The sequence below is a fragment of the Canis aureus genome, chromosome 9 (genome assembly GCF_053574225.1).
Source record: "Canis aureus isolate CA01 chromosome 9, VMU_Caureus_v.1.0, whole genome shotgun sequence".
Classification (NCBI taxonomy): Eukaryota; Metazoa; Chordata; class Mammalia; order Carnivora; family Canidae; genus Canis; species Canis aureus.
This window is the reverse complement of record NC_135619.1, coordinates 34,078,527-34,103,733: the sequence shown is the minus strand read 5'-3', so window position 1 is coordinate 34,103,733 and position 25,207 is coordinate 34,078,527. Positions and strand designations below refer to the sequence as shown.

Sequence of the window (25,207 nt, the reverse complement as noted above, 5' to 3'; positions counted from 1 at the left end):
AAAAAATTACAAAAGTTAAAAATAAAACAGGAAAATTTATCAAAGGAGACAAGGTTGGGCCTTATATTGAGGAAGTTTGTATAATAAAAGTGATCAAAAATAAATAAAAGTGATCATGAATTTTTTTTGGTCAAATTTATTCAAAACAGAAAACAGGAACTGGAATAAATGCATAGAGAAACTGACAGGTCTGAAAGAAGTGAGTAGAACACTAATTACCTCTCAGTCTTTGATTGAGATGGACCAAAAGGTTATACAAAGTAGAGTGAAAGGATTTTGGCCAAAAGGCAAGCTTTAACTTAAAAAAAAAAATGAACAGGCTATTGTGTAAAAAAGAAAACTAGAAATTAATATAAAATTATTTTTATTTTTATTTATTTATTTTTTATTTTTTTAATTTTTATTTATTTCTGATAGTCACACAGAGAAAGAGAGAGAGAGAGGCAGAGACACAGGCAGAGGGAGAAGCAGGCTCCACGCACCGGGAGCCCGACGTGGGATTCGATCCCGGGTCTCCAGGATCGCGCCCCGGGCCAAAGGCAGGCGCCAAACCGCTGCGCCACCCAGGGATCCCTAAAATTATTTTTAAAAATAAGTTTTTTAGAAGTTTAAGTTCTTTTAAGTTCCTTTGATATGATAGAAAATCATAATGATGCAAACACTGTATGTCAGTGTATGCAACTTGAATTAAAAAACTATACTTTGAAATTAATATCAATCCTCTTCAAACTCCTTTAAAGAACAGAAGATGAGGGAGTACTTTCCAACTCATTTCTTGAGACCAGCATTAAACCTGATATCAAAACAGAAAGAAAACTACAAGAAAGTTATAAGTCAGTATCTTTTTTTAACATAAATGCAGAAATTCTCAAAAAAATATTAGCAAACTGAATTCAACAGTGCATTAAAAGGATTATACACTATGATCCAATGGGAATTATTCCAGGGATGCAAGGATGTTTCAACATATGCAAATCAATCAGTGATAAACCACATTAACAAAATGAAGGATAAAAATCATATGGTAGTCTCAACAGATGTAGAAAAACTTTTGGCAAAATTTAACCTATTCATGAGGAAAACTCTCAACAAACTGGATATAAAGGCAATGTGCCTCAATATAATAAAAGCCATATGTGAAAAGCCCACAGCTAACATCATGTGATGAAAAGCTTTCAGCTAATATCAGGAGCAAGACAAGGACATCCTCTTTCACCATTTTCATTCAATGTAGCATCAGAAATATAGCCAGAGGGGATCCCTTGGTGGCTCAGCAGTTTGGCGCCTACCTTTTGCACGGGGCGCCATCCTGGAGCCCTAGGATCGAGTCCTGTGTCGGGCTCCCAGTGTGGAGCCTGCTTCTCCCTCCTCCTGTGTCTCTGCCTCTCCCTTTCTCTCTCTATATCTATCATGAATAAATAAATAAAGAAATGAGGCACTCAGATCAGAAAGGAAGAAGTAAATCTGTATGTATTTACAGATAATATGATATTATCTATAGAAAACCCTAGGTGTGCCTGGTGGCTCAGTCAGTCAAGTGTCTGCCTTTGGCTCAGGTCATGATCCCAGAGTCCTGGGATTGAGCCCCATGTTGGGCTCTCTGCTCAGTGGGGAGCCTGCTTCTCCTTCTCCCCTCCGTTCCCCCTGGCTCCTGTTCTCTCTCTCAAATAAATAAATATAATATTTTTAAAAACTCCTAAAGACTCCATCAAAAACCCATTAGAACTAATAAACAAATTCAGTTAAGGGATACAAATTAATATGCAAAAATTAGTTGTGTTTCTATATATTAACAATAAACTGTTAGAGAAATTAAGAAAACAATCCTATTTACAGTTACACCAATACCTAGGAATAAATTTTACCAAAGAGGTTGAAAGATCTGTACACTGAAAACTACAAGACATTAATGAGAGAAACTGAAGATGTAAATTGATAGATATCTGATGCTCTTGGATTAGAAGAATTAGTATTGTTTAAATGTCCATACTAAAGAAATCTATAGATTCCTTGCAATCCCTCTCAAAATTCCAATGGTATTTTTCACAGAGATAGAAAAAAAATCCTAAAATTTTTATGTAACCACAAAGGACCCCAAATAGTCAAAGCCATATTGAGAAAAAACAAAAAAGCTGGAGACTTCACACTTTCTGATTTCAAACTAAATTACAAAGCTATAATAATAAAAACAGAATGGCATTGGCATGTAAACAGATACATAGACCAATGAAACAAAATAGAGACCTCAGAAATAAACCCATGCATATATGGCCAATTAATTTATGACAAAGGAACAAAGGATAGGGAAAGAATAGTCTCTTCAATAGACTGGGGGGTCTATTGGGGGGGTCACCTGGCTGGCTCAGTCAATAGAGTGTGTGACTAAGCTGATATCGTCAACGCTGAGGTTCATGAGTTCAGGCCCCACATTAGGTATAGAGACTACTAAAATATATGTATAAACTTAGGGCACCTCAGTGACTCAGCTGGTTAAGCATCTGCTGTTGTTTCAGGTCATGATCCCAGGGTCCTGGGATCAAGCTCCACACTGGGCACCTGGCTCAGTGGGAAATCTACTCTCTCCCTCTCCCTCTGCCCCTACCCATTTGTATTCTCTCTCTCTCTCTCTCAAATTTAAAAATAAATAAACTTAAAAAATGGTATTGGGAAAACCGGATTCCCTTCTTATACTAGACACAAAAATCCACTCAAAAGGAATTGAACCTAAGGTCTAAAACCATGAAACTAGAAGGAAACATAAGGGGTAAGCTCCTTGACGTTGATCTTGGTGATAAATTTTTGGATTTGACACCAAACGTAAAAGCAACAAAATAAAAAACAAGTGGAACTACATCAAACTAAAAAGCTTCTTCATAGCAAAGGAAACCATCAACAAAATGAAAAGGCAGCCTACAGAATGAGAAAAAATATTTGCAAATCACATATCTGGTAAGGGGTTAATGTGCAAAAAATACAAGAAACTCATACAACTCAATAGCAAAGAAACAATCCAATTAAAAAATGGGCAGAGGGACTGAATAGACATTTTTTCCAAAGATCTACAGATAGCCAACAGGTCCATGAAAGGGTGTTCAATTTCGTTAATCGTTAGGGAAATGCAAGTCAAAACCACAGTGAGATGTCACCTCACACTTATTAGAATGACTACAGTACTATAAAAAGGCAAGATACAAGTGCTGGTGAGGCTCTGGAAAAAAGGGAACTCTTGTACCCTGTTGGTGGAAATGTAAATTGGTGCAGCCCTATGGAAAACAGTATGGAGATTCCTCAAAAAATTAAAAATAGAATTGGTATATGATTCAGCAATCCTAATTCTGGGTATATATCCAAAGGAAGTGAAGACAGGATATTGAAGAGATATCTGTACCCCAATGTTCATTGTTCTTACTTGGTGGGGGGAGATAAAAAGATAAGTATGGAAGGTAATGGGTGTATTAATTAACCAAATGGGGGATTTTTTTTTCACAATGTGTATATATATTAGATCACAATGTACACTTTAAATATCTTTACAATCTTTATGTCAATTAAACCTTAGTAAAGTTGAAATTTTAAAAAACACATGCTTTGGAGATAAATATATAGCCACAGATGCTTTCATTATTAAATAAGAAGGCCAACAAATAAACTAAGCATTCAATTTTTTTTAAAGAAAAAGAGTTATAAAGCTTAATAGAAGAAATTGTAAAGAAGTAAGAAAGATAAAATGATTAAATTAGAAAATTTTGAAAAGGACAGAAAACATAAATCCAAAAGATCATGTATCATAGATTGCTTAGCAGTCTGATTGAGAGGAGAAATACACCTGGGAATGAGAGGCTTTGTAATGAAAAATATGCTTTAGAAACTTTAAATCCTTATGAATAAGTTTAAAAAAAGATGGAGAGGAAAAAGAATGAACCAAGAGTTGGAAAGCCTGGCTAAATTAGTAACAATTGGAAAAAGTCAAATTAACATTGGAGTGGGGTGGGAGGGAAAGGGGTGGATGGTCAATTTAATAGACAACTTTCAAGTAACCACTAATTACAGGGTTGTATAAATTTTTCAAGAGAATGAAAAACCTGAAAAGCTACACAATTAATTTGATGAGGCTGCCTATCCCTGATAAAAGTCTAATAAAACTAGCATTTAAAGAGATGATAGATGAATCTTACATATGAATATAGTTGTGAAAATCCTAAATATAAAAAAACCTCCTATTTTAACAGGCACAAGTACTGTTTCCATTATGACCCAGGGAGATTTACTCCAAGAATATAGAAATGGTTTAGATTAAAATTAAGAACTACTGATTCTGGGAGTACGGTAAAGTAGATGGTAATGATATCCCTCCCAGTATAGCATACTAAGGTATGATGTGTATGTACATTTCAGACATTGGGAGAAATGTAAGGCAATTCCAGTGAGAATCCACAAGAACTAGCCAGCCCTGGAGTCAAAGCCAGGATTCTTTCCTCCCTATGCTACCCCAAATTGGGAGAGATATTACCTTTTAGCTTTGTTCTGGGGAGAGCAGGAAAAAGAACCCTAGCCATGTATTCACAGGGATTTGGGCTCAGAATTCACATCACCACATGTGGTCCTCAGAAAACCCAAGGCAATAATTTAATTAAAATGTTGCCAAGGAGGTAGTCTTTCAGCAAATAGCAGAAACCAGTGCTCATTCTCTGATGCATTTTTATTTCAGCCTCATAGAATTCCCACAAATGATATTCCAAGCAGCATGAGTTCACCGAAAGTAAAAGAAAAGCCACCACGAGTCAGAGTCAGCTGAGACAAATGGTCAAAGGGGGCAGAGGCTAGAGCTAACAGATACAGAATATGCAATAAATATGTTAGAAAATAAGAATCCTGAGGGATGCCTGGGTGGCTCAGTCAGTTAATGTCCGACTTTTGATTTTGGCTTAGATCCTGATCTCAGAATCCTGGGATTGAGCCCCATGTTGAGCTCCATATCCAGGAGGGAGTCTGCTTGAGACTCTCCCTCTTCCCATAATTGCACGCATGCTCGTGCTCTCTAAAAATAAATAAATCTTAAAAAAAAAAAAAAGAATACTGAAGGTTTGGCAAAGGAGTACACTTTCAGAATTAAATTGGAAAAGGCGGGGGGCAAATAAAACTTCTAGGAAAAAAATGATATTTGCATTTGAAGCCCAATACACTCACATTAAATAGGTTATAGGACACCTGGGTGGCTCAGGCAGTTGAGCATGGTTTCAGCTGAGGTCAGATCTCAGGGTCCTGGGATCAAGCCCTGCATCCAGCTCCACACAAAGTGGGGAGTCTGCTTGAGGATTCTCTCTCTCTCCCTTCGCCCCTCTCCCTACTCGTGCTCTCTCTCTCTCTCTCTCTCAAATAAATAAATAAATAAATACATAAATAGCAAGTTAGACACAGCTAAAAATAGTGAACTGGAAGAAAGATCTGAAGAAATTGCAGAATGTAACAGAGACCTAGGTGGAAAATATAGGTGAGAATATGAGATGTGGAAGACTGAGGAGGTCTAATATGTCCTTAATTGAAATTCTTGGAGGTAACAGAGGCCATGGGGTAGGTGCAGTATTAGAGAAGGTGATGGCTGAAGACATTTCTGGAGCACATGCAAAAAAAAAAAAAAAAAAAAAAAATCAGTCTTCAGATTTAGGAACCTTAATGAATCCCAAGTAGGACAAAAATTTAAATCTCCACCTAGACACAACATAGAAAACCTCAGAGTACACATAGTGAAATATCATAAAAAACTGCTGTAGAGAAAATATTACCTACAAGGTAATAGCAGTTAGATTGTCAATTGTTTGCCAATGGCAATATTAAGATGCAGATGAATATTAACATCATATTAGAATTCTGTTTTTGACAAATACCTCTTAACAAATTATGTTCAACAAAGGGCAAAATAAAGTTATTTTTTTTTTAATTCGGGGAAGCTATATGATTATCTTTAGTGCTGAGAAGACTAATTCAATGCCTACTACTTACTTAAAAATGAAAACCAAATAAACCAGAAATAAATTATGAACTCTTTGAGCATAGAGACCTGTTCATCACATAATCATATACATAGAAGGCACTCAATAACAATTTGCATAAATGGCCTTCCTTTGGTGCAAGAGTGGCTATCTACCAGATAGGCAGCTATCATGGATGATAGTAAAATGTTATAGGGATTCCCTATTAAAGTGTAGAGGAAAAAGTGGGTACCCAATATTGCCACTGTTGTCTAATGTTGTACCTAAAATTCTATTCAAGAGAAAGAAATGATGACTGTAGAAGGAAAACATTACTAATTTTTAAATCAATGCCATTTCCTATTCATACAACAGAAATTAATCACCTGGAAAACTATGAGAAGTAATATAAAGAGATTTGACCCAGAAGAAATAAGACATATTTCCTATCCACGAGCTTGAGCAGCATCTTTCCTTAGGTTTTTGTTCAAAATTAAAAATATGTAATTATGTTGGTTCAGTGTTGTAAATATACTAGATACATGAAGAAGAATCTGAGTGGTTCCTTCCTTCGTGTTGAGTGGTAAACAAGGTGGTGTACCTGTAACTGACTGTTAGCTATAATGGGTATAAAGGAATGACTTTTCAATTTTATCTGAGCATCATAGTGGGGGGTGAGAAAGAGCCATAAAATGCCTCCTAGGTGAAGTGATCCTTAAATTCAGTCCAAATTCATGACTAAAGGCCAAATTTTAAAGAAAAGATCCTTAATGTGAATTGTTCTCCTCAAATAGGTAATTCATGTGGCCATCTTTATATTTCACAACTAGATTGAAAGATGGTCAAAGCAGAAAATCCATCACTTGACAGATTGTGTTATAAACCAAGATCAGGAAGCTTTTATTTTTGAGAGTTAATCATACTGAGTGCTTATATAGACCTAATTTATAAAGAGATGTCTGAAGAAGTCTGTTCAGTTCTAATCCGATTTTCCTAATAGGTTTAGTGTGTACAGTAGTTGACAATGGCCTGCTATTAATTAACAAATAGTCTTTTTATTTTTAACTTGAACTTTAAGCTCTGATTAAACAATATGATTAATTAGAACACTTGACACTTGGCCTAAAATTGATGACTTGGGAGCTCTAAAATCATTTGTGTTTTTCCTAAGTGAATATTCATATAATTCTCTATGTCTTTGGGAACATGGAAAGTACCATTCTGTGTCATGTTTGGTGGTGTCCTCGAGACCCTCCCTTCTTCTTATTTCCATGTAGTTTTTGTATCTTTCCACCTCTTAGAAGCATTAATCTCTTGCCCATACCCTATAATTGCTTCATTAGAGTCCTTTTGGTCTTTTGAGGAAGTCTTACCAATTCCACTTCAAACAAATTTATGTTTAACTAAAACGATTCTTTCTTTTCTAGGATTGTAGAAATCTATAGTAGACGATTACAAGGTAAGCTTTTAAACAGTTATTTACAGAAAAACTTTTTTTTCTTAAGGAAAAAGTACTTTTTATTTGTTTTTTAAAGATTTTATTTATTCATGAGAGAGACACACAGAGAGAGAGGCAGAGACACAGGCAGAGGGAGAAGCAGGTCCCATGCAGGGAGCCCGACGCGGGACTTGATCCCGGGTCTCCAGGATCACACCCCAGGCTGCAGGCAGCGCTAAACTGCTGTGCCACCGGGGCTGCCCACTTTTTGGTTGTTCTTATCACAAGTGTAATACATATGACTTACCAGTCAAAACCTCATAGGGATATAACACAGAAAGGGGAAGTCTGCAGTGTTTCCAGCCTCCAGAAAAATCATTGTTGTATTTGCACATTCCTTCATATTTTGTGCATCTACCAACATTTTAAGATAAATTTATTATATTTTTTAAATGGACTCATATTGTATGTAATGGGCTTCACTTTTCCCCCCTATATTTTTCTTTCACTCAACAGATCAAACATTTTTTCCCACATGCATGTAACTATTTCATTCATTTTGCTGACTGTTTAGCATTCCGTTACATGGCTGTGCTGTGGCTTGATTTAACCAATCCCTGCTCTAATAGATATTTGAAGATTTTGCCAGTTTTCAAATAGAACACTCTCAATATGTTTTCAAAGAAGTTGTTTATTCAGCACAGAGACTGCATTGTTTAGATAGTTGGTTTTCAGCTTTACATACAATTCAATAATTGGATCATAGTGCCTTTGTTAATCCTGTTGCGAACAACTTATTCATTTGCATAGAGGTGCTTGTTACCAGCATTCTTTTGATCTTACTGCACACCTGAGAGACAGTGTCTTTTTTTTTTTTTTTTAAAGATTTTATTTATTCATGAGAGACACACAGGCAGAGACACAGGCAGAGGGAGAAGCAGGCTCCATGCAGGGAGCCCGATGTGGGACTCGATCCCGGGACTCCAGGATCACACCCTGGGCTGAAGGCAGGCGCTAAACTGCTGAGCCACCCAGGGATCTCCCGACAGTTGTCATTCTTATCCATTCCCTGCAGTGGTGCTGGACGCTCTTCAGTACTTGTTCTGCAGGTGAGGGCATTGAACAGCAGCCTCCTGTGGCCCAGGCAGCAGACAAAGCAAACCAGTAAAAACTGGTGTGTCTTGGTTCTGAAGCCTCACAGAAGTCTGCCTTTTAAGATTTCAAATGTTCTAAAGACAACAAATATTCTAAACACAGTTGTTTGTGTCAGACTCTTAAACTGAGCTTCTTGTCACCCCCACAGTTCAAGAGCGCCTTACGAAACAGATTGCCGTAGCAATCACAGAAGCCTTGCGGCCTGCTGGAGTCGGGGTGGTGGTTGAAGCAACGTAAGTCCATATTTGCCTTAATAATGTCATTGTACACTGGAATGCTATTTAGTGCTGCTCTGTTTTTATAGCACCAGGTGATGCCACATAATTGATACTGTCATGTTTTCTGTCTCTGACCTAAAGCTTTTTTACCTCTTTCATTTACTGTGTTGCTGATATAGGAACCAGAGTATGTATGGAGACTGGTTTTGTTTTGGTTTGGGTGGGTATTGTGGAGGTGTAAGGAGTCATCAGATTATAGGTAGTGGTTTGTGCAACCAGTAACATTTTATGTCTTCTCTTGAAGTCTTCTTTAGCTCTTTGTTACTCCAAGCAGTCTTTTCCTAGTATTTTGTCACCCGTTTTAAAAAATGGTGCTAAAACTGGCTATTAAGGGCACTTGAAGACACTTCTTTAAGTTAGAATGAATTATGAGAATTGCACACATCTCATCCATTCTTCTGACATGGCCTGGGCTCTGTGCTGTACATGCTGTCCAGCTTCACCAGTTGCTTAAGCTCACTGTGGTCACTGTTCTCTAGATTCTACATAGTAAGACCAGCGTAATTCAGTATTTCTCCAAATCCCAAAGCTAACGTTGTGTTGCTTTAATCCTAAAGATGGAGCAAATGAAAATTCTGAATTTCCTTTTATCCAGAAGCTGTTTTATCTCTGTGGACCCCTTGTATTATTTTCACATAGGAAGAAAATTCCCTTTTTTTCCTCTTCTGCTAGGTGCATCAATGATTCAAACATTGTTAAGAATAAGAGCTATATGACTAAGAAATGTAAATAAAAGTTCTAAGTCACTTTTGTCTAAGAAGTGATATTTTGGATCCAGTTGGTAGCTGTAAACTCAGTATAATCAGATTTAATTTTTTGGCCTGCTTTTTCCTTTAAAAACCAAACCAGCAACTGTCTATTCCTTTAAGCCATCTTTGTTGTCTTGTTTTGTAGACACATGTGTATGGTAATGCGAGGGGTACAGAAAATGAACAGCAAAACTGTGACCAGCACGATGTTGGGTGTGTTCCGGGAAGATCCAAAGACTCGGGAAGAGTTTCTAACTCTGATTAAGAGCTGAACTTCTGCATGTGTCGTGTGGTTTGCAGGTTATACCACTAAGTAGCATTGTTTGTCTGGTCTTAATTGTACATTCCATTTTCAATTGTTACAGATGTGAACTTTATTCCTTGTTACTAGTTGTGTTTAATAATTATTTATAGCATATCAAATAAAAATAATTAATAAAGGGGTGAGCCCTCTACTTTCTTCTTGCCACCTTTTAGTGGTAACTTTCAAAGAAACTGCCCATAGTGTAAGTTACATGCACAAAACCACTGCCATTCACATAACCTTGAAGGTGCTGGAATAGAAGAAAAACTCAAGTATTTTGTTCAAATACTATGGTAATTGGGTTCATAAGCATAGGAATGTTGGGAATGGGGGGAAAAGCTAAGGCCAATATACTGTTTTTTCCCCTCCCCAAACAAACATGGTATAGTGCTTAAAATATTTTTGTACAGTATGCAGGATTGCTCTGCAAACTCAAAGTCCAACAGGCTCCACTTTAATCACATTTATTAAACTGCCAGGGCACTTTATTTTTTATATATTTATTTTTTAACTATCCAATTGTAATAGTCACCAAAAGAAGGTGGTGGAATATCTATGTTTTTGATTTTGTGAGTTAAAAAGGCACATTTCTACTTTCTATTCTTTTTAAAATTCAAGTACAGGGACTTAGTTCCTATTGTTTATGAGTGTATTCTCATGTCAACATACAGAGACTTAGACACTTAACTCTCTGTACCTTGATGAGAATATCACACTACTACTTATAGATACCTTTGCCTTTTTTTAAAAGCCATTATTTTATGAGACTTAAGTATTGACCCTGCAAATAAGTCGTCCTCACAGTTTTGTCTTAGAAGTTTCTTACAGCTTACATTGTGTATTCCTTGTAGATGCCTCAAAAAAATTTTTTTAAATCTTACCATATGTTTTCTAAGTAATATTTCCAGAAACTTTTAAGAATGTCCATCATTTTCAGGTCTGCAGAACCATATCTTCTGTGAAAATGAAAGCATGCAGAATGAACTAACTGTGGCATTGTGAGTGATATCCAGTGTTTCATGAAAGCTGCATTGTTGGTGTCTGTGAAAATGCACTGTGATTTTCTGGTATTACTGGAAAATATTGGAAGTCCCCATACTGGTTCCTTTTGTGGTCCGTGTGGGTCTTGTCTTCAGTGTAACTGTTCAAATGGTATATAGGTCTTTTTGTCCAGGAAGCTGTTGCCTTATTAATGACTACTTAAAATTTCCTCCATTGGGGCAGTGTGGGACAAATTAAAACAACAAACAAAAACACCCAACTCCCGTGCAAAAACAAAACCACAGTCATTCCATGGGAAAGTCTCTTATCTGGTTGACATTGTGGTCTTCAAATTTATCCCATTACCTTAAGTAGAACTAACTACAGTGATTACTTTAACTTTGGTAGTCTTGTCTTTGCCACCTTGATGTCATTTGACTTATGATGGGACAAGGTGGCAGAAGAGCTGTTTTTTTTTTTTTTAATCTTCTTCTATTTCCTATATTTTTCTATATTTGGAGCTTCTAAAGTACAGTGGTAATTCATTTTGAGTTCCTTTTAAAAATCTAATCTGATATAAACATTATCCTGCTTAATAGTTAGACATTTAGAAGTAGAATTAAACACTCAGCTAATGTTTGGTATTTTAAAGTAAAAACAGGGCAACCCGGGCAGCCCGGGTGGCTCAGCGGTTTAGCGCCGCTTTCAGCCCACTGCGTGATCCTGGAGTCCCGGGATCAAGTCCCATGTCAGGCTCCCTGTGTGGAGCCTGCTTCTCCCTCTGCCTGTGTTTCTGCCTCTCTCTCTCTCTCTCTCTCTCCCCCCCTCCCTCTCTCTCTGCCTCTCTCTCTGTGTGTGTCATGAATAAATAAATAAAATCTTAAAAAAAAAAAAAGTAAAAACAGATGTGACTTGGAGGACCAAAGAAATTGTTAGCTATAAATTCATCTTTTTGAGATCAATTGTATTTCCTTTTTAATGAGTCTGTGTTCTAACATTGTCTGGAAGTGTTCTCATAAAAGTCTAATGTATCTACAGACTGTTGTCTTATTGGTAAATGTGAAGTAATAACTGTGTCTGTTTTACTCTAGTCTGTAGTACTTAAAAATTACCTTTTCATATCCACAGCCTTGAGTCCATTTGGGGGATTTTTAAGAATTTGATGCATTTAAGTATACTGTTTAATAATTAAATTGTTTGAATTTTATGTGTGTATCTGTTCCTGAAGTTGGCTCTATTGAAGTTATTAAAGTGTTAAACTTAGTTTCTTGTGAAAGTAGTTTCTTTTTGAACCACTTGTGTAAATATACCAAAAAATTAGATTATTTTATTTGTATTCTCTTTTACCAAAGATACACATCATAAGGGCTTCCCTCAGTCATCAAACTATTAGACTATAAATTCCAGTGGCAGTACAAATTAACCTGGGGTCCTCCATCTTCCTTTGGTATTTGGTTTGGGTGTACTGTCTTCACCCTCTGGCTGGTAAGGGAAGGGGAGGTTTGGGGTAAGAGTGAGGAATCTGAGTGCTGCTCATGTCTCTGTTGTTCTAAATCTAAGTTTAGGAAGCTGCAGCCTCCTGAGAGCTGGCACTGTTTCCATGTAGGAGCTATTGGAGAAGGAAGAGCAGGCTGGGGAAGAGAGCTGGGTGGTACAGGGAGTGGAAGGGTGTTTCCCTTCTTCTAGGGAAGAGCCCTGGACAAAATTCTGAGTCCATGCAAAGGTTTTGCTGCCTCTTTTCTTCTTGCCTGGTGACCTCATCATTCCTCCTTTGGGGTGTTCTTCTCCCCATTCTCTGCTCTACCTAGGCAGAGGCCCCTGCCCTCACTGTGTCAGTGTGCCCAGGTTTTGGGTCTCTGGAGTCGGCTGATGCTCCTTGAAGGACTTTGTAGACTGTTAGATAGTGAATCTAGTCACTCAAACTAGGAATGCCTGTCGAATACAACATTCCTAAAACCAAATTCCTAGGTGTCAGTAAAGCAATGAGCTGCTCAACAAAGCCCAAGTTGCTGCTCCTGAGTTTTTTCACTAAAGATTGGACAAGTTCCTCGTTTTGTCACTTGGTGGAAGAGCAGTTGCAAACACTAAAGGTTTTAGAGAATGTCATCCACAGAGAACATCTAAGTTCACCATGAGGGGTCTGGGTCCTCTTGGTGATGGCGAGAAGGAGTCTCATTAGATGAGTTCAAGGCCAAATATAGACACCCAATAGCCCTAACCCTCCCAGAGTCACTTGCTTTATTTTAGTCTTTATTATGGGAAAAAAAACATATATAACAGTAGACAGTACATAATTAGCTGACCCCCCATGTACCTATCACCCAGCTTTAATAAGTCTCAATTCATGGCCGTCTTTATTCCCTCATATCTCCCATCCCCACTGGATTATTACAAAGCAAATTCCAGATGATTTCATCCATAAAATATTTCAGGTTATCTAAATGGAGAGGAATCACATAAAAAACCCATTCACTATCACACAAAAAATTAATGCTTTATTTATCAGATACCCAGTCAGCATTCAGTTTTTCCCTAACCGATTCTTGGTTTCGGTTCAGGTTGTGATCTTAGGGTCATGAGATTGAGTCCCATGTTGGGTTCCACACTCAGCGGGGACTCTGCCTGAGATTTTCTTTCTCCCTCTCCTTCTGCCCTTCCCCCACTCACACTCTCTCTAAAATAAATATATAAATCTTTTAAAAATCCACATAAAATTTACTATCCTAACCATTTTTAAGTGTACAGATAAACTATACATTGTCACCTCACAGATCAAATTTTTTCATCTTATGAAACTAAAACCTTATATCCATTGAACTCTTTTCCCCCCTCTCCCTCCAGCACCCAGAAGGTAATCACCATTCTACCTTCTATTTCTGAGTTTGATAACTTTAGAGTTCTCCTATAAGTAGAATCATGCAGTATTTATCTTTTTGTGACTGGCTTATTTTCACTTAGCATAATGTTCTCAAGACTCATTCATGTTGTAGCATATGACAGGATCTTCTTCTGTTTAAAGGTTGAATAATATTCCACTGTATGTATATACTACATTTTTAAAATTTATTAATCTATTGATGGGTATTTAGATTGCTTCCACCTCTTGGGTATTGTGAATAATACTGCAATGAATATAGGTGTGCAAATTATCTCCTTGAGACCTGTTTTCAATTCTTTTGGATATAAACCCAGAAGTGGGATTACAGAATTTCTATATTTTCTATATATGATAATTCCTTACAATTTTTTGAGGAACCTCCATTCTGTTTTCCACAGTGGCTGTACCATTTTACATTCCTACCAACAGTGCACCAAGTATTCCAATTTTTTCACATTCTTGCCAAAACTTGTTATTTTCCAACTTTTTAAAATCATGGCCAACCTAAGGGGCATGCAGTAATAGTTCATTGTGGTTTGGATTTGCATTTCCCTGATAATTAGTGATGTTGAGCATCTTTTCATATGCATATAGACCATTTGTATATCTTCTTTAGAGAAAAGTCTATTTAAGTCCTTTGCCCATTTTTTAATCAGATTATGTATTTTTTGTTGTTGAGTTGTGGGAGCTCTTTTTAACCCTTTATCAGATAAATAGTTTGCAAGTATTTTCTCCCATCTTATAGATTGCCTTTTTACTCTCTTAATTGTTTCCTTTGCTGCACGGAAGTTTGATGTAGTCCCATTTGTCTACTTTTGCTTTTGTTGCCTATGCCTTTGGCATCATATCCAAGAAATCACTGTCCATTCCAATGTTGTGGAGATTTCCCTCTATGTTTTTCTCTAGGAGTTTTAAAGTTTTAGTTCTTACATTTAGATCTTTAATCCATTTTTAGTTAATTTTTGTGTATGGTGTAAGGTAAGTGTCCAACTTCATTCTTTTGCATGTGGATGTCCAGTTTTCCCAACACCATCTGCTGAAGAGATTCTCTTTCCCTATTGCGTAGCATTGGTACCTTTGTCAAAAATATTTGATCATATACATTCAGATTTATTTCTGGGCTGTCTATTCTGTTTCATTGGTCTACACGTCTTTATACTACAACTACATTATTTTGATTGTTGTAGTTTTGTAATATGTTTTGAAATCAGAAAGTGTGAGGCCTCCAGCTTTGTTTTCCTTTCTCAAAATTGTTTTGGCTGTTCAGAGTCCTTTGAGATTCCATTTGAATCTATTTCTGCAAAAAAAAGGCTGTTGGGATTGCATTGAATGCAGATTGTTTTGGGTAGTATGAATATTTTAATAATATTCAGTCTTATAATTAATGAACATATTTTTCCATTTATTTATATTTTTAATTTCTTTAATTTTGGTTTTTTTTTTGTATATTTTTTTATTGGAGTTCGATTTGCCAACATATAATTTTGGTTTTATAGTTTTCACTGGATAGGTCTTTCCCTACATTGGTTAAGTTTATTTCTAAATATTTTATTTCATCTTGTTTTATTTTATTTTATTTTATTTTATTTTATTTTATTTTATTTATTTTATTTTTTAACAGACTTTATTAGAACAATATTAGGTTCATAGTAAAATTGAGTGCATGATACAGAGATTTCTCATATACTTCTTGCCCCACACATATGTAGACCCCCCAGTTATCATCACCCCCCACCAGAGTGATGCATTTGGTACAATTGATGAGCCTACATTGACACATTGTAGCCATCCAAAGTCCATAGTTTACATTAGGTTTCATTCTTGGTGTTGTACCTTCTGTTGGTTTGGACAATATAATAATACAGTACAATAATGTGTATCCACCATTACATTGTCATATAGAGTAGTTTTGCTGCCCTAAATATCATCTGTGCTCCATCTATTCATCAGCTATTTTATTCTTTTTGATGCAATTGTAAATAGAATTTTCTTAATTTCTTCGTTTATTGGTTGACATGTTTCTTAGTCTGTTTAAAGTTGTAGATTCACCTCTTTCTCCCTTTCTTTCATACTTTCCTTACAATTTATGTGGTCATTTGCTTTTGGAGAAGCCCTTTGTGCACCCCACGAAATGTCAACTTTTGGGATGTCTGTGGCTATCCAAATGAAGAGATACTTCAGCTGAGCAGAGGAAAAAGGGCTGCTCTTTTCTACAACATTCCTTCATGCCCTTAAACTCCTATTCCTAAGATAGCCCAGGTCAGCCTGCACTGCTCAGCCTTCAACTTGGACATGGCTCTTTTTAGTTTTATATCCTCCCAGGTATGGAACCGAGTTTATTCCTTTTTGGGAGTGGGTTGGGGTGGAGTGTCTTTCCTTTCTGGATAGGCTTCAGTTTTAAAACATCTACCTCATGACTTCCTTGGCTTCAGTGTTGTGGGTTCCTTGGCTACCAAGATTTTGGTTAAGGTGGAAGGGTTGTTGTTATAGGGCTGGAAATAGTGAAGTCTCCCAAGCCTTGGCATCTCCTTGAGGGCTGATCCCTGGGAAATTCTGAGGTTTGGGTTGGATGGTAGGTGTGTTTGCTTGCCTGACTGCAGTTACATTTTTATGGCCCTCTGAGTAAGGATACCAGGCAGGTTCTGGCTGACTGGGGTGGAGAAGGAAGTGACACATCAGGTCTCATATGTAAGCAGCTTCTTTTATTCTCTCCCTAATGATGTAGTTAGGACTTGCTTGCAATTCTTGTTGGGAGAACTGCTAGCACATGCTTTACACAGCCCTAATACACTCATCTGCTTTTCCTCTTATTTCTACATTCTCCTGTTTGGTTTGAGCAATGTGTCCACAACTCTGACCTTTTGAGAAATCCTTTAACTTCTGGAACTGACTGTGCTGCCCAGAAAGACGTGGTTTGGCTGTTAGTACAGAGAAGGTTGTGTTAAGGGAGTCCTGTGATGAAATGCCTGGGCATATATGAAAACTTCCTCTGAGGCCGTCACACTTAGGCTTTGTTGATTTTCTCCTGATTTTAGGATGAGTATCTTCTTCCTCCTTTTTTCTGGACTTTTTCTTATTTGAAAATGTGCTGAATGGCTAGATAAATGGGATATTTTTCTTTCTAATTTGTCTTCTTGTGGGGTTTCCCATTATATGTAATGATACTAATTTTTTAGTCCTATTCTATCTTGACTGGTAAATTTCTTTATGGGGATTTTTCTCTTTGCAGAGCTGTTCACTTCTAAAACCTAGGGATAAACTGAGAAGCCAGTAAATAAAAAAATTAGTTTAAAACAACTAGCAGGGACCACAGGGTTATTTCATATTGGTCATTTGGAAAGTCATGTTAACCAAGGACGACTAGGGCACCTAGGTGGCTCAGTGGTTGAGGGTCTGCCTTTGGCTCAGGGTGTGATCCCAGGGTCCTGGGATCGAGTCCCACATCGGGCTCCATGCAGGGAGCCTGCTTCTCTCTCTACCTATGTCTCTGCCTCTCATGAGTAAATAAAGTCTTTAAAAATGTATACAACAACAAACAAGAAAACCAAGGACAACTAATCACAGAACAAAATTTCTCATTTCTGAGTTGTAAGTTGTAAGTCTAAAAGTTGGTTCACCTGTGAGCTAAGAGCATTAGAACTTGAAGTCCTTATTCAAATCTTATTTGACCTTCTCCTGCTTAGCAGTTGTCAAAATCACTTCATAATGAAGGGGTAGGAGGAGAGTGACTTCCTATGTCAGTGCTTGGATATTTGTTAGCAGTTTCCATATAAACTTGATATTTAGAAAATAATTATAAAATAAAAAGGGTCTTATACATTTTAAGGTATAGATAGGTTAACAAATTATCATGGCCTTTTAAAATAGAACGCTATATAAAAATTAAAATTGAGGTTAAATACTGAGTCCTGGGAACTGATCATTTATGTTTCTTGCCTTTTAGTTTTTTGGAGATGGAAGATAAATTTTCCAGATTTAACATTGTGTGTATATGTGCACATGTGCATGTGTGCCGAATGTTAAATCTGGAAAAGTTGTTATAAGGTGTTTTTTTAAAATGGGGTATAGTAAACTTTCAATACTACTTCCCACAATATTATTTTCTCAATAGTTTTTTGAGTAAAGAAGATTTCTCTTTTATCAGTGAGCGAATTTGGGCTCCAGGAGTCTTAAATGTCTTGCATCGTTGCCACTGGATTAAAGAGCAGAGGTTCCTATCTTGACTCTCCATCTGTTGGTCTTTCTTTTCTTTAAGATTCTTTTTTAATTTATTCATGAGAGACACAGACTGAGAGAGAGGCAGAGACATGGGCAGAGGGAGAAGCGGGCTCCCCGCAGGGAGACTGATGTGGGACTCGATCCTAGATCCCGGGATCATGACCTGAGCCGGAGGCAGGCTCCCAACCGCTGAGCCACCCAGGCATCCCTCTGTTGGTCTTTCTATTAACCGGTGGACCCAGGCTATTAGATTACTTTTAGCTCATCGTTGCAGCTGGTTAATCTTTTCCAGTTGACGTCTGTAACTCTGAGCTCCTATTGTTTTGAATTGGAATCAGATTTTTGCAGATGTCTACAATTGGCTTAACCTTTGAACTCAAAAGTGCTGGGGGTAGGGAGTAATTTTAGGATAGGGGTGTGAATTAGCCATCTGTATAATTCCATCTGGTCATACAGTCTTAAATGCTCACATTAAAAAAATTATTTATACTGGTAACACATGAACTTAGCACAAAATTCAAACAGCACAAAATGATATTAAGGAAAAGCTTACCTTTACTTCTGCCCTTGAGTTAGGCAAGGGACGGTTAACACCAGAGATATTTCATGAAATGCTTTACTATTATTGCCAATTGAAAACCCTTCTTTCTTCCCTGTAGGCTGACTGTACTTCTAACGGTAAAATGGGTGAGTGGTTTCTGTAACCATCAGAATGTATGATCCATTAAGATTGTTATTTGTAGTGTTTTTCTTAGATCAACACTAGATGCTTTCTTGGAAAACTTTTTAGCAAAAACTGCTGCCAAAAAATTTGTCCACTTTACAGAAATTTGGCCACTTTAGCAAAGAAAAGTACTTTTGATGAGCTGTTTTAAAGCAGAGGCTTTAAAAATTTTTTTTCACTTTCACCATTTTTGAATAGCATTCATATGCATAAAATTTTAAAAGCATGAAAGGATATACAGTGAAAAGTCTCTCCTGTCCCCACTCACTCAGTTCTTCCCCCCATATAATTCCAAAAATATTTAAAGCACATATAAGCGAATTCATATACACATAGAATTATTCCTATATTATATATATGTTTGCTTATTTTAATCAGAGATTCTTGACCATGTATGCCCATCAGAATCACCTGGGAACTGTTAGATATTACATGTGCCTGTACCCTATGAAGACTTATTTGGTATTTGTTTTCTGGAAAAAAAAAATGCTCTTGGATATTCTGGTGGGCTTCTCTGGTTGAGAACCACTAGCCTAAGATAGAACTATTTAGACCCCTGGGGTGCGTCAGGAAGCCACTGGGCCCAAGTCCAGGTGATTTGGGCATGGGAACAGCTGCATGGATCACTCTGTGAGCTGTGAGCAATCAGTTCCACCATCCATGGTTAAGGGCATCTGCAACCACTCAGCTGATAAGTCTAAAGGTAAATTGCCCCTTAAAAGGGACTGTCTCCAGATTAATATAATCAGTGCTGCAATTACCTGTATATAAATAACTTAATTCTCTGGTCTGATTTTTCCGAATATATCTTACTTTTTCTCTTCTGATTTTTTAGTTGATTATCATAGAAGACATAGTTGATTATACATAGAAGAAAATATAGTAAAGTATAAAGAAAAAGATTAGTTACCCATAATTACATAGTTCAGAGATAACTACTGTTAACATTTATTTTACTTTTAAAGTTGTGCAAATAATGTAGGCACACTCCTGGAATATTTAAAGCGAATTCATCCATACATTATTTCATTTTTAAAAAAGATCTTATTTATTCATGAGAGACACTGAGAGAGAGGTAGAGACATGGAGAGGCAGGCTCCCCATGGGGAGCCTGATGTGGGACTCTATCCCAGGACCCTGGGATCATAACCTGAGCCAGAGGCAGATGTTCAACCACTGAGCCACCCAAGGTGCCCCTGGACATTATTTCATTTCATCTGTATTTACTTCAATATGTAACACTAATTAATAAAGGGTAAGGAAGGACTTAGAACACACACACATACACACATACATACACACACACATTAGTACACCCAACAAAAATCTACAATGATTACTTAATAGCATACCCATTCTGTACTGACCTTTACCCACACTGTCTCAAATTTCTTTTTAGAGTTCATTATTAACACTTTGATATATACTCTGCCAGCCATTGTCTCCTCCTTCCCATGTAACTTCCTGTAATTCTTGGGATATTATAAGGTACATACAGCTTTCCCTCTCTTGGTATCTTATACTGGTATATCTTATAGCTTTGTTTACATGGCCATGTGACATTCCATGGTAGAAATCTGCTAATTTTTATAATGAAGGACTTTTAGGTTGTTTCCAGTTTTTTATTATTATAAATAATGCTATAGTAAACATTTCTGTTTCCCAAGAATAAGGGTCTAGATATGTATTTACTGGAACAAAATGTCACTCCCCCTCTTTCTCTCTTCCCCTCTCCTAAGTTAACAAAAATGGATGACTTCGGGACACATGGGTGGTTCAGTGGTTGAGTATCTGCCTTTGGCTCAGGGCATGATCCCAGGATCCCGGGATGAAGTCCCACATCGGGCTCCCTGCATGGAGCCTGCTTCTCCCTCTGCCTGTGTCTCTGCCTCTCTCTCTCTCTCTGTGTCTCTCATGAATAAATAAGTAAAATCTTTGAAAAAAAATGGATGACTTCACTTGAGCTACTCAAGATGCCTCCCAACTCCTGCAATGTATAGATATCCTCTTATATAACTTACAGCTAAAATTTTTATAACATACACATTAATTTCATCTTTTTCCTAGGGGCACCCTTGCATCTCATTTATCTTGACAAGTTCACATTTTTTAAAAGATTTTATTTATTTATTCATCCATGAGAGACAGAGAGAGAGAGAGAGAGGGGCAGAGACACAGGCAGAGGGAGAAGCAGGCTCCATGCAGGGAGCAGATTCACATTTTTTTTTTTTTTTTTTCAGATTCACATTTTTAAACAGAATATTTTCTTGAGACAATTGTAGGTTTACAGGCTGTTGTAAGAAACATCACCCAGAGATCCCTTTATACTCTGCAATGGTTCCCAGTGCTAAATTTAACAAAACCATCATATAATATCACAACTAGGATATTGACATTGCTATAATTTCCTGAGCTTATTCAGATTTTCCTAGTTTTACTTGTATGTGTGTATTAAGTTTTAATAATAAACATGTGGTTTGGTGTATAAACCACCACAGTCAAGATAACTCAGCAGTTCTAACATCACAAGGATTCATTGTATTGCTTTATTATAATCTCACATCCCACTTCACATTAAAAAAAAAAAACAAACCTCTTGAGATCTGAGTTCTGCATTTTGATATTACTGGGGTATTTAAGTCCTTTTTAATGACACTATAAGAAATCACAGGTTGGGACGCCTGGGTGGCTCAGCAGTTGAGCCTCTGCCTTTGGCTCAGGGCGTGATCCTGGGATCTGGGATCAGAGTCCTGCATCGGGCTCCCCGTGGTTAGCTTGCTTCTCCCTGTGCCTATGCCTCTGCTTCTCTCTCTTTCTGTGTCTCTCATGAATAAATAAATAAATCTTTTTTAAAAAAATCACAGGTCATCCAATAAAATAATGATAAAAAGCCACTGGGCATGTAAGGAAGACCTTGAATTATGTGTGGCTTTACACTAGCTGACAAATAGATGAGAATGATTTGTGATTAGTATATCAATTGTTTGTAAATGAAAGGGTATGTTTTCAGGTTATTTGAAAACTGTTCTCAAGAGAAACTTTAAGTGCACATGAACACACACACACGCACACACAAAGACTTTTTTTTTAAAGATTTTATTTATTTATTCATGAGAGACACAGAGAGAGAGGCAGAGACATAGACAGAGGGAGAAGCAGGCTCCCTGTGGGGAGCCCAATGCATGCAGGAAGGCAGATGCTCAACCACTCAGCCACGCAGGGGACCCAGACACACAAAAACTCTTGATAAATATTCCAAATTGCTTCCAGACAAGGTATTACCAACATTGAATATCATTTTTAAAATGTAATATATTACTAAATGGACAATATTTTCATTGTTCTACCTTTATGTCTTTTAATACATTTATTATCAAATTTAGTCTCAAAGAATATTGCTAATATTCTCCTCGAGGATACGGGGCAGACATTTCTTTCATTTCTCTGGTTGTCCAATACTTCAAAATGTTATTTTCAGCAAAAATCAAATCACTAAGCTGCCAAACGTAATAAGCATTCAGACTTCTATCTTTAACAAAGCTGTTACTAACTACTCTGCTCGTGTGGTTTGGGCAATCATATTTTGCCTAATGGAGTTTTCTACCTAAAGGCAGACTGGAAGACTTTTGCTAAAATTATTTCTAAAAGGGATTTAATCTAGATCAAATGATACTTACCTTTCCTAAGTACTGTTTAATGAAAAATAATTTTATTTTCCTCAACAGTTGGTAATCTCAGAGAGGAGGGCTATCCTAGTCTCTCTGTGAAAAATGATCATTTTCTTTCTCCATGTTACTGGTCAGGGTACTCCAAGTCATCATGGCATGCATCATGGCATGATGTCTCCTTATGTGGAGTCAGAATTACTAGTCTACAGTGAATTAGTGTAGATCTACCTTTACTATACCGCCATTGTTTCTGCTAAAGTCAGAGCATTGCTGAACCTGGAATTGAGGAGATTATAAACAACACTATATGGGTGAACTTGGAAATAAGAGGATAATAAAGAACAGTAGTAGAGGGTAGGTAATAAACAAGTGGCATTAGAAGGGACTGTCCTCAGGCAAATAAAGCATGGGGAAGTGCTGGAGTTAGAAATGCAATTTATGATAAATCATTCCCTGATTAGACTGGGAAAATGAATATATATGGTGTATAGAAAAATGCAATTTAACTTTAACCATGTCGTCATGCACAATTTAGGTCTAGAAATCATGTATGAAGTATAAGCAAAAAAGATCAAATTCTGAAAGACCCTGTATATATTTGTCAGTAAAAATAGTAATAAATGCATTTATCATTTACCCCAACAATTCTACTTCTGAGAATTTATCCTTTACATGTATTTGTATATGTGTGAAAGTGACATTTGTGTACAAGGTTATTCATTGCAGCATTTTTTGTAAGAATAAAGCTCTTGTTTATAAGTCAGCTCTAAATCCAAAGTATGTGGAATTATCATTTGAGGTTTGGGTTATGATTTTTAGAGCCCTTTCACCTGGAGGTAGATCAGATTCTGATCCCGGTCCACTTTTATCTCTTGGTCTCACATGGAATAAACTTCTGAGATTAGGCAGGTAACTAGGGTGGTTCTTTTCTTTTCTTTTTTCTTTTTTTGTATATTTTTTTACTGGAGTTTGATTTGCCAACATATAGTATAACACCCAGTGCTCTTCCCGTCAAGTGCCCCCTCTCAGTGCCTGTCACCCAGTCACCCCACCCCCCTGCCCACCTCCCCTTCCACTACCCCTTCTTTGTTTCCCAGAGTTAGGGGTCTTTCATGTTCTATCGCCCTCTCTGATATTTGCCACTCATTTTCTCTCCTTTCCCCTTTAATCCCTTTCACTATTTTTTATATTCCCCAAATGAATGAAACCATATAATGTTTGTCCTTCTCCAATTGACTTACTTCACTCAGCATAATACCCTCCAGTTCCATCCACGTTGAAGCAAATGGTGGATCATTTCTAATGGCCGAGTAATATTCCGTTGTATATATAGATCACATCTTTATCCATTCATCTTTCTTTTTTTTTTTTTTTTTAATTTTTATTTATTTATGATAGTCACAGAGAGAGAGGCGCAGAGACACAGGCAGAGGGAGAAGCAGGCTCCATGCACCGGGAGCCCGATGTGGGATTCGATCCCGGGTCTCCAGGATCACGCCCTGGGCCAAAGGCAGGCGCCAAACCTCTGTGCCACCCAGGGATCCCTCCATTCATCTTTCGATGGACGCTGAGGCTCCTTCCACAATTTGGCTACTGTGGACATTGCTGCTATAAACATTGGGGTGCAGGTGTCCTGATGTTTCACTGCATCTGTATCTTTGGGGTAAATCCCCAGCAGTGCAATTGCTGGGTCATAGGGCAGTTCTATTTTTAACTCTTTGAGGAACCTCCACACAGTTTTCCAGAGTGGCTGCACCAGTTCACATTCCCACCAACAGTGCAAGAGGGTTCCCCTTTCTCCACATCCTCTCCAACATTTGTTGTTTCCTGCCTTGTTAATTTTCACCATTCTCACTGGTGTGAGGTGGTATCTCATTGTGGTTTTGAATTGTATTTCCCTGATGGCAAGTGCTGTGGAACATTTTCTCATGTGCTTGTTGGCCATGTCTATGTCTTCTTCGGTGAAATTTCTGTTCATATCTTTTGCAACTAGGGTGGTTCTTGTGGAGAATCTTTAAAGGTGTTAGCATCTCATTCTAAGAATAGCAAGGACCAGGAGTTGTGGCCTTCTTGATTTGCTTTCAGTTTTAGAGGCTGGAACAGGAAGGTCGGGGGGCATTGGTTCTATGACAACATGTTCTATAAGTGGATGAAGTGAGCAATGCAGACCTGTCCTCTTCACTCTTCTTACTCTTTTCCTTTAGGATTGAAAGCAAAAGGCCCAAACTCTTTCTTATGTAAAAGCCATATGAGGTACTGTAACATGGAAGGGAAGTCAGATCTGAGTGCCTGTGATTCTGAACAGATTGTTTACTTTTCAAGCAACATCTGTGTTTCATAATCTGTTTTATAGATATGTAATTGCTCTGATAATTTGCAGTGTACTGAGGGAAAGATCATTATTGGAGACTTAGAATTTCTGACAGTATTGGGACAGAGTTCCCCCTCTTAGCTTTTAAAGACATGGAACAAAATAAAAAGAAGAATATGAGAAATAAAACCATGGAATGCTATTTGTCTCTGTGGTGAGAAATAGTTACATAGTCATTGGAGTGCCTGCATGGTTCAATTGGTTAAGCATCTGCCTTTGGCTTAGGCCATGATCTCGGAGTCCAGGGATAGAGCCCCTCTTTGAGTTTGCTTCTCCCTCTCACTCTGGTCTACACCTCTGCTTGTGTGTGTGCGTGGGCACTCTCTCTCAAATAAATAAATAAATAAATAAAATCTTTTTAAAAGAAGATCTAGTTACATAATCATAATGTAAACACTGATTACTGAGTTACCTAAAAGTTGTGAGATAACCTCTATCTTCATCTGTGATAATGCAGTTTAGATAACATCTAAC

General features: G+C 37.3%; 1 protein-coding gene across 1 annotated transcript in view; it reads left to right on the top strand.

The window, feature by feature from the left end:
- GCH1 (GTP cyclohydrolase 1) overlaps window positions 1-12,137 on the top strand; it is a 53,061-nt gene extending 40,924 nt beyond the window's left edge. The window contains exons 4-6 of the mRNA XM_077909358.1: window positions 7,397-7,428; window positions 8,711-8,795; window positions 9,735-12,137. Of these exons, the coding sequence (XP_077765484.1) occupies window positions 7,397-7,428; window positions 8,711-8,795; window positions 9,735-9,861 (244 nt within the window). The 3' untranslated portion in view covers window positions 9,862-12,137. The remainder of the gene's footprint in view (window positions 1-7,396; window positions 7,429-8,710; window positions 8,796-9,734) is intronic.
- The last annotated feature ends 13,070 nt before the right edge of the window (window positions 12,138-25,207 follow it).